General features: G+C 37.5%; 1 protein-coding gene across 1 annotated transcript in view; it reads right to left on the bottom strand.

Annotated features, from left to right (window-relative positions):
* Window positions 1–12,720: 12,720 nt before the first annotated feature.
* Window positions 12,721–17,360, bottom strand: part of LOC143366966 (uncharacterized) — a 520,650-nt gene continuing 516,010 nt past the window's right edge. Inside the window, exon 22 of the mRNA XM_076808473.1 lies at window positions 12,721–14,264. Coding sequence (XP_076664588.1) covers window positions 14,104–14,264 — 161 coding nt within the window. The 3' untranslated portion in view covers window positions 12,721–14,103. The remainder of the gene's footprint in view (window positions 14,265–17,360) is intronic.

The raw sequence follows: 17,360 nt of genomic DNA, 5'->3' as shown, positions 1-17,360 counted from the left end.
TTAACACGCAATTATCTCAAAACAACATATTTTCAACTGGTGCAGGTGATTACAAAAAAAATACTATTAGACCAATCAGCATGAAATTTTTACACGTTATTCAGGACATCAGTGGCTATGGCCGGGGCCACGGAAACCTTTTTGGATTAAACATTTCATACTTTTTTCAAGGCAAAATTGAAAAATTCGCCGTATTTCGGCACTTAAACTTCAAACCTCCGCCATTTTGTTAATTTCTTATCAGTAAAAATAATCCTGGTTCTGGCGATAACCACACTCATAATGATTACAACACACTTTGAATTTTTTGTTTCAAATGCGTCGTTCTCCCGGAACCACCTGCACCAGCACTGCATCGCTTTCTCAAGGCGCTCACATCAGTGCGATATATATTTAAAAAAAAACTGTTTAAAATTTAAAATAGATTTTTTTTACACTGTCAATAAGTGTATTAATAAGTAGACAAAACATTATTTATGTTGGACATTCCGTTTACTAAAAAATAAATCCTAACAAATGATAATTTTTCACGACTACACAGTGGCCTGACCCCTTAAATAATTATATTAACGCAGTTCACGATGAAAGTTACTGCAACATAAAAACGGTTGCAATTTGAAAACAAGTTTATTTGCATTTATTACTTTCACTTGCAGATCTTAATCGAAGACTTTGCAGCTAAAAAGAGGCAGCTGCACATGTACTAATTTTGGGAAAACTAATAAAAACAGTGTTAGCAAAATATTTTTAGATATATGTTTAAAGTATTCTTCTCCCTCAAGGTCTACATATTCACGCATCATTTAGCATTATTACTAAGCAAAAGGATCTCTTTTCTATGGCAGGGTGAATTTTCAAAATTTAAAACACCAAAGTGGGGGTTGAATCAAGACAACAGAATCAAGTATCTCGTTAAGTAAATTTCAATGGTTATTTAAGTTCATTTAGTTAGAAAAATATACTTACATATACCTGTTTATATTATAATATGTAGGTATATATTACTGTGTATCTATTACTAATAAACAATACATCAAATTTGAAAATAAAAGTTTTATTGTAAATCAATGTCAGGAATAACAAGTTCAGCCCATAAATTAAAATTCTTGGATTAGTTATATTTATGTATTTAATATTGCGGCCCGCGTAGAGTAGTAGGTTTCCACTTGTGGTGTTGAATTCCGTATTATAGGACTACACTGCGTTCCACATTAGAGCGTACTCGTTTCGCGCAGGGATACACTGTTGATTGGTAGTAAACCGGCAGGGAAAGTGCTACGACCAATCGCGTGTGTCAGATCTGTGGGAGCTGCGCAGATCGGTCGCAAATCGGTAGGGGCGTTGGTACGCTCTTATGTGAAACGCAGTGTATTGACTATATGTATTATAGTTCAGTGTTTATCTCATCACTTGAACTGAATTCTTTGTACAGGCAGCTATCCGTGCTGAGGATGCGACTAATCGAACGAATCCTTTTGTACATAGTTTCTTCATTATCTTTCGGTACGGCACACAGTGTTCGATGGGTATAGGGAAATGGACAAAAATTAATAACTTCTCTCTGGAGTCAAATTTTTGAAAATAAATTTCATGTTTGTTTATAAAAGGACTTTTTATACATCTTTGATGTTACAAGTTTTTTTTAATTTTTTTTTAAGGCATGTAAGGTAAGTGCGAGTAATACGGCCCAGCAGGTAATATTGCTTCTATTACATACGAAATGTCATTCGAAGATGTTTCCACGTACCTGCTCTACACGAAACAGGGCCCATTTACAAGGTTTTTAGAAACCTAAAAATTTTCCTGTTTGTTGTTTTCATATAATCCTACGCTACGCGGCGGGCGCAGCGCGGGTCTGAGCGGCCAACGTCTTGATAATGATTTTGACTTCTTTCTGTTTCGGGCAAATTCGGGCAGCTGAAATTGCCGTTAATATAAAGTTTAATGTTCCCTAAATTAATATACAAAAAGTCACGCAGGTACTTTTTAGTACTTTTTTAAAAGTCCCCCTGAAGTTGATTAACATTTGACATAAAAAATTCGTACAAATTGTTAGTATTGTAACAAACTGACTTGGCAGTTTTGAAAGTACGACAGTATTAAACACAACTTATAAAAATCAAACGAAAAACATAACCATTCCGCCAATGGGACGTGTTTGAAAAAATGCACCGAGATTTGGAATAAATTTCTAGTGTCATTTTTTACAACAAATTGGTAAATTCAGCAAAATTTATGGGTGGCGTTAAAACCTACGTTCCTTTCTTAACATTTTAAGATACAAGAATTTGTGGAACACTTCAGATGTGCGGCACAAGAAAATTATACGACTGCATGGTGTCCTAATTTCTCGGAAATTTACTGGCCTGCACTGTGAAACCGGCGTACTCCCTGATAATAGACGTGGTTTCATGCACTCGATATCCCCGGGGTAATGATAGTCAATTATTCCATCAGCCATTTGCGCCTCGGTGCTTAGTGCCTTCTACGAGAACCACCCCCGAGAAAGGAATCCAGTGACAGAGAAGTGGCGTCATCCAGAAACGCCGTGACCGTCACCGACATTGCTAAAGTGATTTATTTATCCAAGGAGTGAACAGACCTAGATATTTTCACGAAATAAGTACGTTTGTAGAGTGTCGCGTCATTTTGCTGTTATTTTGCTATTGAAGTAGAATAATTATTTTATTTAATTTCGCTTTGTATGTTCTGAATTTTCTCCCTTTGTATTTTGTATTTTTAAACATAAATAAACAAATTTGTATTTGAAATAATGAAACCATGAAATAATTCATGGATCGACGATACTGTTATTAAATATTAGTTTAATAATAGGAACGTCTATAATTTAACTGGCAGATCTTTAGATCTACACAGATGTACTGCTTCAGAGATGTACATATGTTCTCTTTATAAAGAAATATTACATTTACAGTCCCTGACAGTAAAGTAATAAGTTATACAAACTGTACCATTTTATATTGCCATCCAAAATATTTGCGTTGCTTTTAATTATAAAAAAAGTGTTTCAGACAGAAAACGGTTGTTACATACGGGCGAATATTGTAATTGATGCGAGATTTTATAAAGTCATATTGTCCGCCTTTTCAAAACATCAATATTTTTTTAACCGAGAATATTTGCGAAAGCAAACTCAAATAAATCAGTATCTTTTTATTTAATTCGAAATAACATTATAGTAAACAAAAAGTAGAAATATCATATCCGCTATTTAAATCAAAATTCTGACATAACGACTGAACTCAATACGATTCCACAGTATGTTCAGATAAAACGTACATTTGGTTTTTAATTATTGGCAAAGGAATCTACCACCGCCGGAGCGGTGGCGCTAGTGTGCATAACAAATATGGACGACGCAAGTATACCTTTTACTATATATTCATATGGATCCAGTAGTACCTATTAGAGATCCCTATTTTACGTGTATTTAAATACACGTGTACACGTGTATTAAACGTATCCGTACCTCAATCCGTGTATCTTTTAGTACACGGGTACCCGTGCACTATTTCACGTGTATTTAAATACACGTGCACTATTTCACGTGTATTTAAATACACGTGAATTTAGATACACGTGTATTTATAAATACACGTATATTAACGTATCCGTATTTTGATTCGTCTGATTTTTAATATCTACAGATATCCCAGAACTCTGAGGGATTGCGAAATTAATAAAAGAATTAATGTATTTAAATATATTTACTAGAATAATATGCGGAAAGTATGGTTTTACAAATTTTCAGATTGTAACTAATAACACAATTATAAAATTAACAAGATTTATTTAATCGATTACCTATTTTGATACAAAAAATTAAGGCATTACTGGTAATAAGCGAGTTTCTTTTTAGACGCAACGATAATCCTTAAAATTGAAAAACATCACTCGGTTTTATTACACTTATTGCTTAAGTGACCGCCATTGTCCATTCTCCCGTAGTTAATGCCCAATTCTGATCAAAATAAACAAATACGTTGATACACGTGTATTTAAAAACACGCGAAATAGTACACGGGTACCCGTGTATTAAAAGCTATACAGATCGAGGTACGGATATATGTAATACACGTGTACCCGTGTACACGTGTCTTTTTGCTACACGTACCATACCGTGGTCTCTAGTACCTATGAAAGTATATTTCAAAGCTTTCTTACAGTAAAAAATGTTGACAATTCGTTTGGACACAATCGTGAAATGTGTACAAGCAACGCCGTCATCGAGAAATATCATCGAAGGGCAGAATGTCGTAAATTTAGGAATGATAATTGTATGCGGTATAAGCGATGAAACAGAAGAGATAAGTAATATATATGCGCTATGTTTGCAAACCAGTGTGTTAACTTCTAACCCACACACGATTACGAGGAAGTTCAAAATTAAACGCTCAAATAATAATTTGCCTGGAGAAGTTTGTATAGAGAAAATGGTATGTTCCTGCAGGGCTAGCAGTGGCCATGCATGCAAACATTTTTTATGACTGTCCATATTGCTTTTTGTTAACCGCCTTTGAGCAAGTCTTTCTTCTCTTTTTAATTTGAATGCTTCTCTCTGTTCAGTAAGAGTTACAGATACTGGAACTGCATTTCTTCTTAAAACTCGTTTGCTAGCATCGGGAAAATAGTAATTATTTTCACGAAAATGTCTTGAGCAAATTATTACATCTCTCGTATCATTGGGGATATCCAATTTTCTTAACCATTCTGCTCGTTCATCAGTCATTTCTAAATTTCCAACTAAATTTTTTCTTGCAATTTTACTTGCTCCACTTTTTAGCACATTATGAAAACTTAAATTGAGATTACTCTTCATTGTAGAGTTACAATTTGCTACACAACACTTTTTTGTATACAGTTCGTCGATACTGTGAAAATTCCATTTTTTTCCGAGTTTTGAAGTCTTTGCCAATATGTAGTAGCAATAAATAGTATACTTGCGTCGGCCATTACTATTAGTTTGCGTACCGACCGCTAGTGTCGCATGCTAATGTTCTACTCCTAATTATCTTGTTATTTTCGTGTGCTGAATCGACTCTTGATATTTTAATCATATTTTATGATGCATCCTATCAAGGCCGTCTGTAGCACGGTGTAATAGACAGGTGTTCCGGCTCTGTACCTTTTTTACCCCATCGATTTTGTGTGCCGATTTCTGTTTAGTTCCCCTGGCCGCCGCGAGAGGCGTCGTGACTTAGAAGGCATATACATATGTGTTAATGAGATTGGCGAAGTAGAGATTGTAATGGTATTGCTGGGCTTGCCAAAAAAATTCTACGCTTAATAAAGGGGGAACATACGACGCATGCGCGTGATGACGCTGTCATTTGATTGAACCTTGGCGTCGATTGGTTTGACGTCACGGGGTCATCACGCGCGTGCGTGGCGTGTTCCCCTTCCACTACGAGTAGGAATTCCATACCAGGCTTTTACTAGGACGAAAAAGTCACACATTCTGGACAGGACTCGGAACACCTGTCTCTTACACCGTGGTCTGTAGTACAGGCCGGAACATAGTGACTTTGGCAACGCTGTCATCAGTCCTATTTGAATTTCTCTGAAGCCTTTCGTGCGTTATGTCACGGCCGGCTCTGGTACCGGTCGGAACATAGTCATCGGACTGATGGTTGTTCGAAATGCGGTGTTGCAAGATCGTAGTGTCCGGCCTGTACTACAGACGGCCGTGCTCCTATATAAGAAAGAACTAAATAAAGGAGAAACGTTGATTCCTGTTACTTGGCGCATCAAAAGCATCGTCATAAATTTCGATAAGAGGAATTTCCTATAAACAGTAAAACAAATAGTAGGAATTTCGTTGTACGTCGTTCATAGCTGTAACTATTGTCGTCTAATCAAGATACTTATAAATATTACAAAATGGAAAAAACAGATCACATACCTGGGATGTCGGTCACGATGTCAGAAGAATCGTCTTAAAACGAAGACGAAAGAATAAGAATAATAAATAATAGAATAAGAACGGTACAAATACACTTTTTTCGGAAAAAAATTTCTTGTCCTCACAGGTGAGTCAAAGTATTAGACCAGGGGTGTCGAACTAGCGCAGGGGTGTCGAACTAGCGGCTCCCGAGCCGCAGTGGCTCCTTCTCCTCTTCGCCTGCTCCGTAGAGCCGTAAGAGAACTGCCCCCTCCACACCTACTTCGCTCTGACGAATTTCTCCTCCGGGAGCCGCGCTCTCTCCCTGCCGGGTCTCGTGCAACGCCTGGAGAAAAATAAGTGGGGGAACCGGCTGACCCGGGGCCCGACTCGTGCGGCTCTCGGAGTGGGGAAGTTCGACACTCCTGAACTAACGGCTCGCGAGCCGCAGTGGCACCTTCCCCTCTTCACTCTGATGAATTTCTCCTCCTTGCCGGGTCTCGTGCAACGCCTGGAGAAAAATAAGTGGGGGAACCAGCTGACCGGGGGCCCGACTCGAGCGGCTCTCGGAGCGGGGAAGTTTGACACTCCTGTATTAGACGATGAAATTGTTCAGATTACGTTGCTACTTACATATCTGTGCTTTTGTGTCTGGTTCAAACGCGAGTCCAATCGATGCTCCGTGATCATCGGTACCGAAGAGAGAGAAATTATTATACAATAAAAGATAGATTGTTTAACGGTTAAGGAGCGTAATTGATAAAGAAAAACCGACGTAGCGTAAGTGAAGTTTCGTTTATTATTATTTATTGATACCCTTCCACGCCATTCGCATATCATTGTTAAAAAATAACGATCGATTACCATCGTACACGACATTACAATAAATGTATAAAATTTATGTATCAAATACAAAATGTATGTATGTATATATATATATGTATATTTCAGAGAAAAAAGAAACCTGAATATTCCTCTTCTGAGCTCCTGTCTCGAACTCACTTAACATTAAAAGGCAGTAGGTACTGCATAGTGGGATTGGTTGTGTATGGCAGTTGTAATAACATTTACGAATGTACAGTTTAACCAATACAATCTTTTTGTAAAGTATTTTGCGTTTCGTGATCTTTGCGAAGTAACCCTTGAGTTAGCGAAATGGAAACGTCGCGAATCGAATAAAAAGATATTAATTTAAGTTAAAGATGGCTCGAAGAAAATTTAATTGGGTTCATTCGAACCGGGTGTATAAAAGTGCATGGAAATTCATTAGTTGATGGAGATTTATAATTCAAGTTTGTACGTAAGACATACCTAAAAATATTGAACAGTTTAATACTAATAGAAAATAATCCGTTAGTCTGGTAACCTTAAAATGCTGAAGTACGAGTTATTTAGGGACATCTTATGAAGTATAATTAAGTCTCGGTCGAATCAAAGGATAAAACGCAGGAATTAAGTTTCTCAGTATCGTAATTAACCTCTGCGTTTTCCGGCTTCGTAAAGAGGTCAGGAATATGTATAATATAACTTTCTGTAAGATCGACTTCTACCGGAGTATCTGCCAAGTAGGTATGACAAGAAGCCAAAGAAGTTACTTAGATTCAAGATTTATCAAAGCTTGAAATAATCTGCTTCCGTTTTCGCTACACTAAAATTACATTCAGTGTGAATATTATTCGGTATTCAATGTTTCCACTTCAACGATAAGTCGAACGAGTGTAGGAAATGTAGAACCTCTTTTAATCATGCTACGATCAGTCCACTGTATTATAATAACTGAAAACTGTACGCAACCTAAAATGTAAGAAAATGTTGAAAATTGTGAATTACATGAACTTCACGTGTTTCTGAAAAGTTATACACTTTTTACAATTATTTCAATCCTATGCTCCTGATACAAAGAAAATCGGGGCAAGCAGAACGTTTAAGAGTTTTCTGCGAATTTTAAAAATGCTGATAAATCTGTAAAACAATATTTGCATGATTTCAGGGTAGAGGATGTTGAACATATTTTTCCCTTCCTAAGATCCTGATTTTCAGAGATGTGAGATCATCGAGTCTTTTTCCTCTTTCTAAATAAAACTACATAGTACAACTGATACTCGGAAGCACTTTTCCCAATATATCATAAAGTGATTTTGATATAACAGTCTAAAAATATAAGAAAAATGATCTTTAAGAAATGAAATTAGCTTTCTCCAGCTTGTGATTGCTTTGATGATAGAAATCAATGTGTACGTCTTCACCATTGTTTTATTTAGTACGTTTATGCCGTTTATATATTATCAGCCATTTGAGATAACTTTCTCAAGGTATTGGTAGGAGAGACCGGGGCTAGATGATACAGGGGGCAAGTTGAATTATCTCGACACCGTATATGTGTAGCTCCATTTGAGCGAGATATATGTATGATGATTGTTGTGCACTTCTTTCCTACGATCCACCGTACGCGTGTGTATATTGACGTTAAAAATCGTTTTTTAACTGTTTTTGTTTATATAGAGAAAAAGTAAACAGTTTTGGTACATCCATATTGATCGTCGAAATAACATTTTTTCATTCATTTTGTATGTATTCTCTCAAGTTTTCGCTTACTATGTATTAAAGAGGAAGGACCAAAGAATATCTTGGCATATTTGTTATTAAGTAAATAATTCAAATAAAAAATGAAAAAAAAATTAAAAGAGAATAAGGTATCAACTAGCCCCGCAGTGGGGTAAATTGATACATTTTACCTTCGTCCAAATAACATTTTTTTCATTCATTTTGTACGTATTTTCTCAACTTTTCATTTATAATATATTAAAGAGGAAAAACCAAAGTATATTTTAGCATACTTGTTATCAAGTAATTAATTAAAACAAAAATGAAAAAAAAATGAAAACTGAAAAACGTATCAACTGGCCCTGCAGTGGGGTAAATTGATACATTTTACCTTAGTCCAAATAACATTTTTTTCATTCATTTTGTACGTATTTTCTCAACTTTTCATTTATAATATATTAAAGAGGAAAAACCAAAGTATATTTTAGCATACTTGTTATCAAGTAATTAATTAAAACAAAAATGAAAAAAAATGAAAACTGAAAAACGTATCAACTGGCCCTGCAGTGAGGTAAATTGATACATTTTACCTTAGTCCAAATAACATTTTTTCATTCATTTTGTATGTATTTTCTCAACTTTTCATTCACAATATATTAAAGAGAAAAGACCCAAGTATATTTTAGCATATTTGTTATCAAGTAATTAATTAAAACAAAAATGAAAAAAATTGAAAACTGTAAAACGTATCAACTGGCCCCGGCCTTCCCTATATGCCACATGTTATTTAAAAGAATTTTTAAAGGTCATATCATTAGGTACGCATCAGTAAGTAAATATCATATTGTCAGCCATTATACGTAAAAAACATTTATATAAAAGTTTTTCATTATCAATTTGAGAAAGTTTTAAATATAAAAACACACGAAATACATCGTAAATTTTATCGGCATAGGGTTATTGTTTATAAAAGCATACAAGCTCGTCATTTAATCTTGCAACCCGCGCTCACGCGCGAACGGGTAAAACGGCAACAGCGCCTCACGGACACATTCCACTACAACCATGCACCGGCCAGGCGTTCGGAGGGCTGCCAGCGACCGTTGGACAGCAGTGATGCCCGAGCTTCGAGAATTTTAGAATCGTCTCTTTTAAATTAACGTCGCAAAGAACTATTCGGAATTTCCTGGCCCAGGTAAGCGAGCCGCGCGCTCCGCTTTTATGATCGATTTACCACTCACACCCCAGATTACTGTAATGAGGTTTGAAAGCAATGTCGACTGGTCTCGTACCGTCTCAATTTAAAAATTTTTAGCTACGACAGGGTTGGCTGCGGCGCTATACCTCTGTACGGAGAGATTTTTCGCCACTTGCGTGTAAAAGCCACAATAATGCCGCATCGTTCCAAAAAATGACATTACCCGAAGCTGGTATAGGCGTGGCGCTGAAAAGCTAAAAGGTTAAAACATTCAGACACAAAAATTCTAGAAAAAAAAATTCAAACTCCGTTACAATCAAAGACACGTTCCATTATAGTTCGATTTTAGAGAGTTGAGACCTCGGGCGGGTCTAGTTTATTTGCGATGTTGCCGCTTATTCAGCCCCGTTAAGGGTGTTTTTTCTGCGTGGTATTCGCCCTACTCCCTACATCTGAACCAATAGCTTTCGACTGTTTAGTCGTGAGTCCTTACCGGCCCTTACCAGACCTTACCTATTGTTTGCTTTGTCGGGCATCTATCGCTATCCTTTTCGAGAGGGCCTAACCAACATCGAATCCATAGTGACAGATACCTGTGCCGAAGATTATTGGAGAATGCGGAAGGTACGCGTCACACAGAATAAATGGCGGACAACTTAAAGAATACACCCTCGTATGCTTACGGAGTGTTTCACCTATAGTCGAATTAACGAAAGAAGGCGCCTTGGGACCGGGGCCAGAATTTGCGACGTTGCCGCTACTCCAGGCTCGCGATTGGTGCTCCCCCTACGCGGCTCCCTGCGCCATGTCTAATGACTTTCGACTACTTAGCTGTGGGTCTAGAGTAATCGTTGTCCTTGTCGGGTGTATACTGCTATCCTCTTCCAGAGGGCGAACCCAACGTCCTTTTCATAGAGATTTGACAAAGTGTCGAATCTTATTGGCTATTGCTGCACGTGCCATGCAGAATGAATGGCGTACAAGTCGAGGAATACAGGCTCATAGGATTCTTATTCTATTTAGCGTCATTCCACGGTAAATCGATCAGTTTTTACACTCGATGTCAGGGATTTTGTTCAAACTGAAATATTAAGAAGGCATTTCAGTCATCACTTTGCTGGTTTTGAATTTGTTCAATTTTTGCCTATTTTCATGAAACCGAGCTGTACTTGTGAATTTTTATCTCGGAAACTCTTTATCGTATTGAATTAATTCTTTTTTCATTTTAATCTAGAAAATGCGGGCTATTCTAATACTTTGTTTTTATATTGAAAAATTAATTTTGTAATTTTTAAAATTATAACCAAAGTTTTATTTTGCAAATTTCACGTACGAAATATTCTGCTTTCGAGAATGGAATTTTGAAAATTAACGTCAGCATGAGCTGTTACTAACCGATGAAGAGTTTCATTATCCCACTCATGGCCAATGACATTCTTTTTATGATGATCAGGTCTATACGTACTATCACCTTCTTTAATTGTTGATTATTTGTGAAAAATGAAGGAATCTGTTTTATCGAGCGAGTCAGAGAGACACAGTTGCGCTTGAAGATAGAAAGAGACGTGCGATCTGCTACATAACGTGGCAACGTCGCACGAAGTACGGAGCAGGCATTGGGTCTCTCCAGATCCACGCGCGCCGGCCTACGGGTCGCCCAGGCGCCTTCTTTCGTTAATTCCACTATAACTATTTACACCTACTGAAAGTCAACGAATTTTAAAAGCTAAAACTAAAGATTAATGTAAAACTAACGACTACATAACACTTCATTGTGGAATGGATAAAGGACCTGTGGCGGGATGGAAGTTCCCGCCAAGGTGGTAGAAACGCAGTTACGCTTGAAGATAGAAAAAGACAGCCGATCTGCTGCAAAACATGGCAACGCCGTAATGCAATCCGTAGCGTACCATTGGTTCCTCCTTAAAGGTCTGCGCACACATATCAGTTCCGTGTCAGTACCATTCCGTCGTGCCAGTGGTAAGAAGAAGAGACCCTCTACGCCCCTCTTCTTCTTACCACTGGCACGCCGGAACGGTACTGACACGGAACTGATATGTGTGTTTAGACCTCAAGCCACGCTCCGTCCGAGGGACCCGCCTCAGGTCTCAACTCTCGAAAATCAAACTATAGTTACCCGTTAAGCCGCGTATTTACCTGTGCATTCGGCGCGCACCGATTTTTTGCTCGTTCGGAGCTCACAGTGAAATTGGCGGCGTCCACTTCATGGTATTGTTCGGACTCGAATGCACGCTTTGATGGATCGGCCCGAACGCGCGCCGTACGCACGCCCCGCCCCGAACGCGCGCCGAACACCGAACGAGCAAAACATCGGTCTAGCCTATTGTTTATCAACACCATGAATTTTAAAAAGAGCATTAAATACAGTATCAAATAAACAGTTTGCAAAAGCTTTTTACAACAATTATGGTTAAAAAATTGATAACAGAGAAATTAAGTAAACATAAAATATGTTAAATTATCCATCATTAAGAGGGAATAATTTTTCCTCATTTTTCGGCGGGAATAGCATTCCGATATCTTTTATAGTTCAAAAGTTATGAAAAAAAGGCCCGAAATTCTTCAACCCGGGCTGGGAAATTCCGAATAGCTCTTTGCGACATTAATTTGAAAGAGACCATCCTAAAATTTTTGGAGCTCGGCAGTGGCGGATTTAACAGGGTGGCCGATGAGCAGTTGCCGCCTGGGCCCCCGCCCAGAAGGCCCCACAGGGCCCCATCTTTAATAAAATTATAATTCTATCCAAACTATATTTTTTTTGTACTACTACACTAAGACCGCTTTTAGTAAATTAACTCTACATTTTCCTGAAAATCTGGGCTCTTTCAGAAGGCCCCCTAGGGCCCCATCCTAAAAAAAATCGATTTTATCCAAACTATATTGTTTTCAGTACTACTACCGTTAGCCCGCTTTATTAAACTACCTCTTCATTTTCCTGAAAAAATGGGCCTCTCAGAACGTTTCCCACCTGGGCCTTGTTTTCTTAAATCTGCCACTGGAGCTCGGGCACCACTGCTGTCCAGCGGTCGCTGGCAGCTCTCCGAACGCCGGGACGATGCATGGTTGTAGTGGAATTCGTCCGTGAGGCGCTGTCGCCGTTTTACCTGTTCGCGCGAGCGCGGGTTGCAAGATTAAATGATGGCCCTGTAAGTTCGCTTGTACCCACATTTCTATATGTTTACTTCCAAAAGAAACATTTCAAATGAAGTCACTTAAAAGCACAATGTATGTACTATGTACCATATACAATCAAATACGAGCAACGAGGGAGAAATTTGTTCCCCTGGCAATTATTTTCAACTATCGTGATTCTACCCTATTTAAAACAAACATCGCCACTAAATCAAAAATTCATACAGACATTATCTGTTATAAGAAAAATATGGATAGAATATAAAATAATTTTAAATTTTTTGTTACCAACATCATTCAACAGAATATCTAATAGTTAAAACAATTGCATCCGTAAATCCGGCAAAATACGTTGGTGCGTGTCGATAATAAACAAGTGACAATCGCATCATTTTTCACAGGAGGAATATAAAAAAAAGTTTATTTCATAACGTTTTCCTATTGCAGAAAAAAGCCAACGATAAAACACACAAGCCGATCGTGAGACACTGTGTGACCTTGAGTGAACGTTTCAAATGAATGCAACGCATCTTCAACGGCAAGCTGTCTGAAATCGGCCACTGTATACAATAATAGTGTCTGTCGCTTATCTTGCATATGAGAATAAACCATAACGAAATACCTCCAAGAAAGAAAGGAAGAAAAAAATTAAAATGTGTGAACATCTTAAGGGTACCAATCGGCGTGTCGTCAAAATGTCTCGCCTGCAAAACGCCGCCACCACGTCGCCTAAAGTCGAATATAACGAATATCAGTCCCGTGGCGGCTCACTGCCGTTAGTGTCAGTAAAAAAAGAATTCCCCACTTTAGAATAGGAGCGCGTGAAGTGACACTGAGACACTGTGACGCCATCGACCGCCACGGAACTGATACGTGTGAATTCGCCTTAATACTTTACTCTTCAGAAACTTCGATCAAGTAACACCTTTTAATGATTCGAATATTCGTTTCCAATTCCCCGAGTTCCTTGTCTCGCGTTAAGGGTTAAAAGCCAAAGATCACTATCGACCGGTGCCATTCAATGATAGAAGAAGTATCACCGGGTCTTGAAGATCCTGCTGATCCTGAGGATCGAAACGACGATGGACGGTATGTCCATTATGCGAAATCGATGGACTTTAATTAGTCTTAATTGAAGCGAGGAACGAACTGGCAGTGCCTTTTCTCTTCCCCCTCGCCGGCCCTCCCCTTCACCGACGGAGAACTCTTGATATAATTTATGCGCGAACCACAGACTGGCTTTCCTTCGACAGTGAAATTACTTTCGGGTTGGCGCGGCTCGTCTTGAATAGGCACGGGTGATCCTTTACGCGCAACATTTACGTCGTGGCAATATCCTGGTCTCGACGCGACCTCTACTGTAATGAGTCGTCGGAGAAGCTACGTAATCGGTCCTCGAGGTGCGTTCCTGGTGCTGTTGCCGGTGCTCCCTCGGTTGCTGCAGTTGATACACTCCCTGGTGTCGGTCTGCGAACACAGAGAGAGATAAATTATTTGGGACAAGCTCGCCTGAAGCCCGTCGGAGACTCCGCGAACTCGGTCGATCGAGTTTAATCATCGTTACACTGATCTTCTCCTTGTTTGAGACTGCGTAATGAAACTGGGCTTAGAGTTAATCATCAAGCTCCGCTTGGAATCAGAGCTGGGCACTGTTCAAATACTGTTGTTTGAAATGTTACTTCAATGTACCAATCGCATGCTATTTCTATAAGCTATACCATACCATGTTGCTTCCCGTTTGCGCCGATTTCAAATGCAATTTCGGAAATTTATTCAAGAAATTTCTTTGAAAATATAAATAATAAATAAGCGTACAAAGTTTTATATATTCTGTTAAGTTTCGATTGCACTTCTTGTTAGAAACGAGATCAATCATGATTAGACATGTTTTTTGGCATTGGAATTCTAATGAATTCTGCGCACTGTTGTTTATGCCCCTAGATTAATTTTTTATATTAGATTCTTATCCTGTTATGATCTTAATCCCTTATTTCCTTAAATTTAAAATTAACACGTGTAATTTAACATTTAGAATTGGTCCCATGTAGTAGATTCTATGTATATCCTCTACGAGAGAGATGAATAATGAATACATATACATCATTCTGTATTCAAATCAGTATGCTTACTGTCTCCGTAAGACTACAAGATTCTCAACCTCATTGAATCGATAATTTCGAAAAGGAAATAAGTCCTCAAAAACAAATTTTACAGGAAACCAACAAAAAATTTAATATTTATAGAATTAATGTTAGAACCATCAAACTCTGCTGTATTATCCTCCGATTGGGTATCTTGTGCTCACTGAAATATCATTGATATTAATTATTTTAAAAATTGTCAAGGTGGTCGAATTTATTTTTTTGTTTGTTTAGACCAGGGGTGCACAGGGAGCCGTTTTTAGCGCCTAGTTGCGAGCAACCCGCCTGTTCCGTTGCTAAGGTTAGAATCGGTGAGGAGAACTGCAGAAGTGTATACAGCTGGGTTCAAGTCATAACAAATGCACGTATACTACTGCAGTTCGCCTCACCGATTCTAACCTTAGCAACGGGACAGGCGGGTTGCTCGCAGCTAGGCGCTAAAAACGGCTCCCTGTGCACCCCTGGTTTAGAATTATATCCTTTTCGAAATAAATGATACCGAACAGGGAATTTGAGGAATTAGAACTGGAAAATCAGTGCAGAGGAAGTCAATAAAGCAAACTCAAGCTTACTATACTTAGTCTTAAAAAAAATCAAATATGAACATGGATAAAATGAATGATATAATCGGGATCAGAAATCCTGTTTTGGGCATTCTTCATGCTCTGTTGTAGATCAACTTGTTAGCGCTTCATAAAAATCCCTGAAATCTGGCGGGACTTAAATCTTTGATCCCTTTAGTTTATAGCATTGAGATCTCTCGCTTTTCCGACGAAAACGACAAGCCAAGACCCGAAGAAGGGGGAAATGCAAAAAACGTGAATATTCTCGAAAATCTGACTCATCCCCTTTTCGAAATTATCGATTCAATCTTTAATTATTGTGCTAAATATATGTGTACATAATATATCTGTTACTTTTAATTTTTAAGTGAAATGATTGATCAATAAAAACCGTATAACCGCTACGAGAATTATTTACCCTCCTGGTTTTGTTTCTTGAAATACTCGTATAAGATTTCAATAGGTAGGGTAGATGCAGCATTTGTGGCCACTTTAAGGTGTTGTACCAGTTTTGGCCACTTCTTAAAAAATATAATATTTTAATTATATTTTTAAACAAAATATTTATGATGTGAAATTCTCCATATAATAATGATCTGCAAGCAATTTAAAATTAAGATAATTATACACATAGCCAAAAACAGTGCAATGGCCACAAACGGTACATCTACCCTATATACTACAGGATTGACTACTACTTGTGACAATTGATCAGTTGCTCGGCATGAATGTTTCAATTACCTAGTGACACATCTGAAATTACAGTTCAATGATTGAGATGTTCACATTTGACTCCTCCACTGTCCAGACGCACTTGTTATCAAATGACTTTTATTTATAATAGAGCGACTTTAGATTACAGAGTCTGTGTTATTTAGTATACAGGGTGAGTCATCTAAGATTTGAACTTAAAATATCTCCGTTGTTTTTAGCGATGCGAGAAAATGATGTAAATATTTAATGAGAAGGGAAAAAATATTTGCTTCAGAGGGACAATTATTTTGATGAAGAAGATTTTTTTCTCAAGGTCATATTTTCCGAAATTTCGAGGTCATCGACGTTTTTTTAAATGGGATGACGTATTTTCATTAGTGCAACGTTGTAGCTATTAAAGAGAGAAATTGATCCATGTAAGTATGTTGACCTTAAAATGACTTTAGAACCATCACAATAATTGGCCCTCTGAAGCAAAATTTTTTTCCTTAGACATTTTCTCGTATCATTAAAAACATCGGAAATATTTTAGGTTTAAATGTTAGGTGACTCACCCTATATAGGTACTCACATTTTACCGAAAGAATTGCTAACAGCAGTTCAAAGTACTTACTATAGGGCTATTATTTCGAAAAGCTATATACAGATGTGAAAATTTTTTATACACATGTTTTTAGAATTTGCAGCTGTTAAAGGTCTGGCACATAAAAGTCTTTATAATTTTATGCATCATTCAACTAGAATGAATTTAAGACAATCAGTGAAATTATTTTAGCCATTAGGTACGTTTTCATTGGTATTCGAAATGAAAAATAATGGAATGTTTTATAAATTGAAATTTGTTCATTTCAAATAATTTATATTGAATTCAATTATTCCACATAACATGACTACAAAGAAAAGACTGCACTATTATTTTAAACCATTATTTCTTATTTTGATTTCCAATAATGTTTGCCCAAATAAGTTTCAAATTAATAACACACTCTACTTGTAGGTGTATTATATAGTTCTAAGAATGTAATCGATAATACAATTCAGTGGACATTTTTTATGCATCATGTGATTCATGTAGGATTATAGAATAACTGCAAACCATGAGATATGTGTACTGAAGTTACGATACGGATGATAATGGGTATAAT

Source organism: Andrena cerasifolii, chromosome 3, assembly GCF_050908995.1.
Source record: "Andrena cerasifolii isolate SP2316 chromosome 3, iyAndCera1_principal, whole genome shotgun sequence".
Classification (NCBI taxonomy): domain Eukaryota; kingdom Metazoa; phylum Arthropoda; class Insecta; order Hymenoptera; family Andrenidae; genus Andrena; species Andrena cerasifolii.
This window is presented reverse-complemented; position numbering and strand designations above follow the sequence as displayed.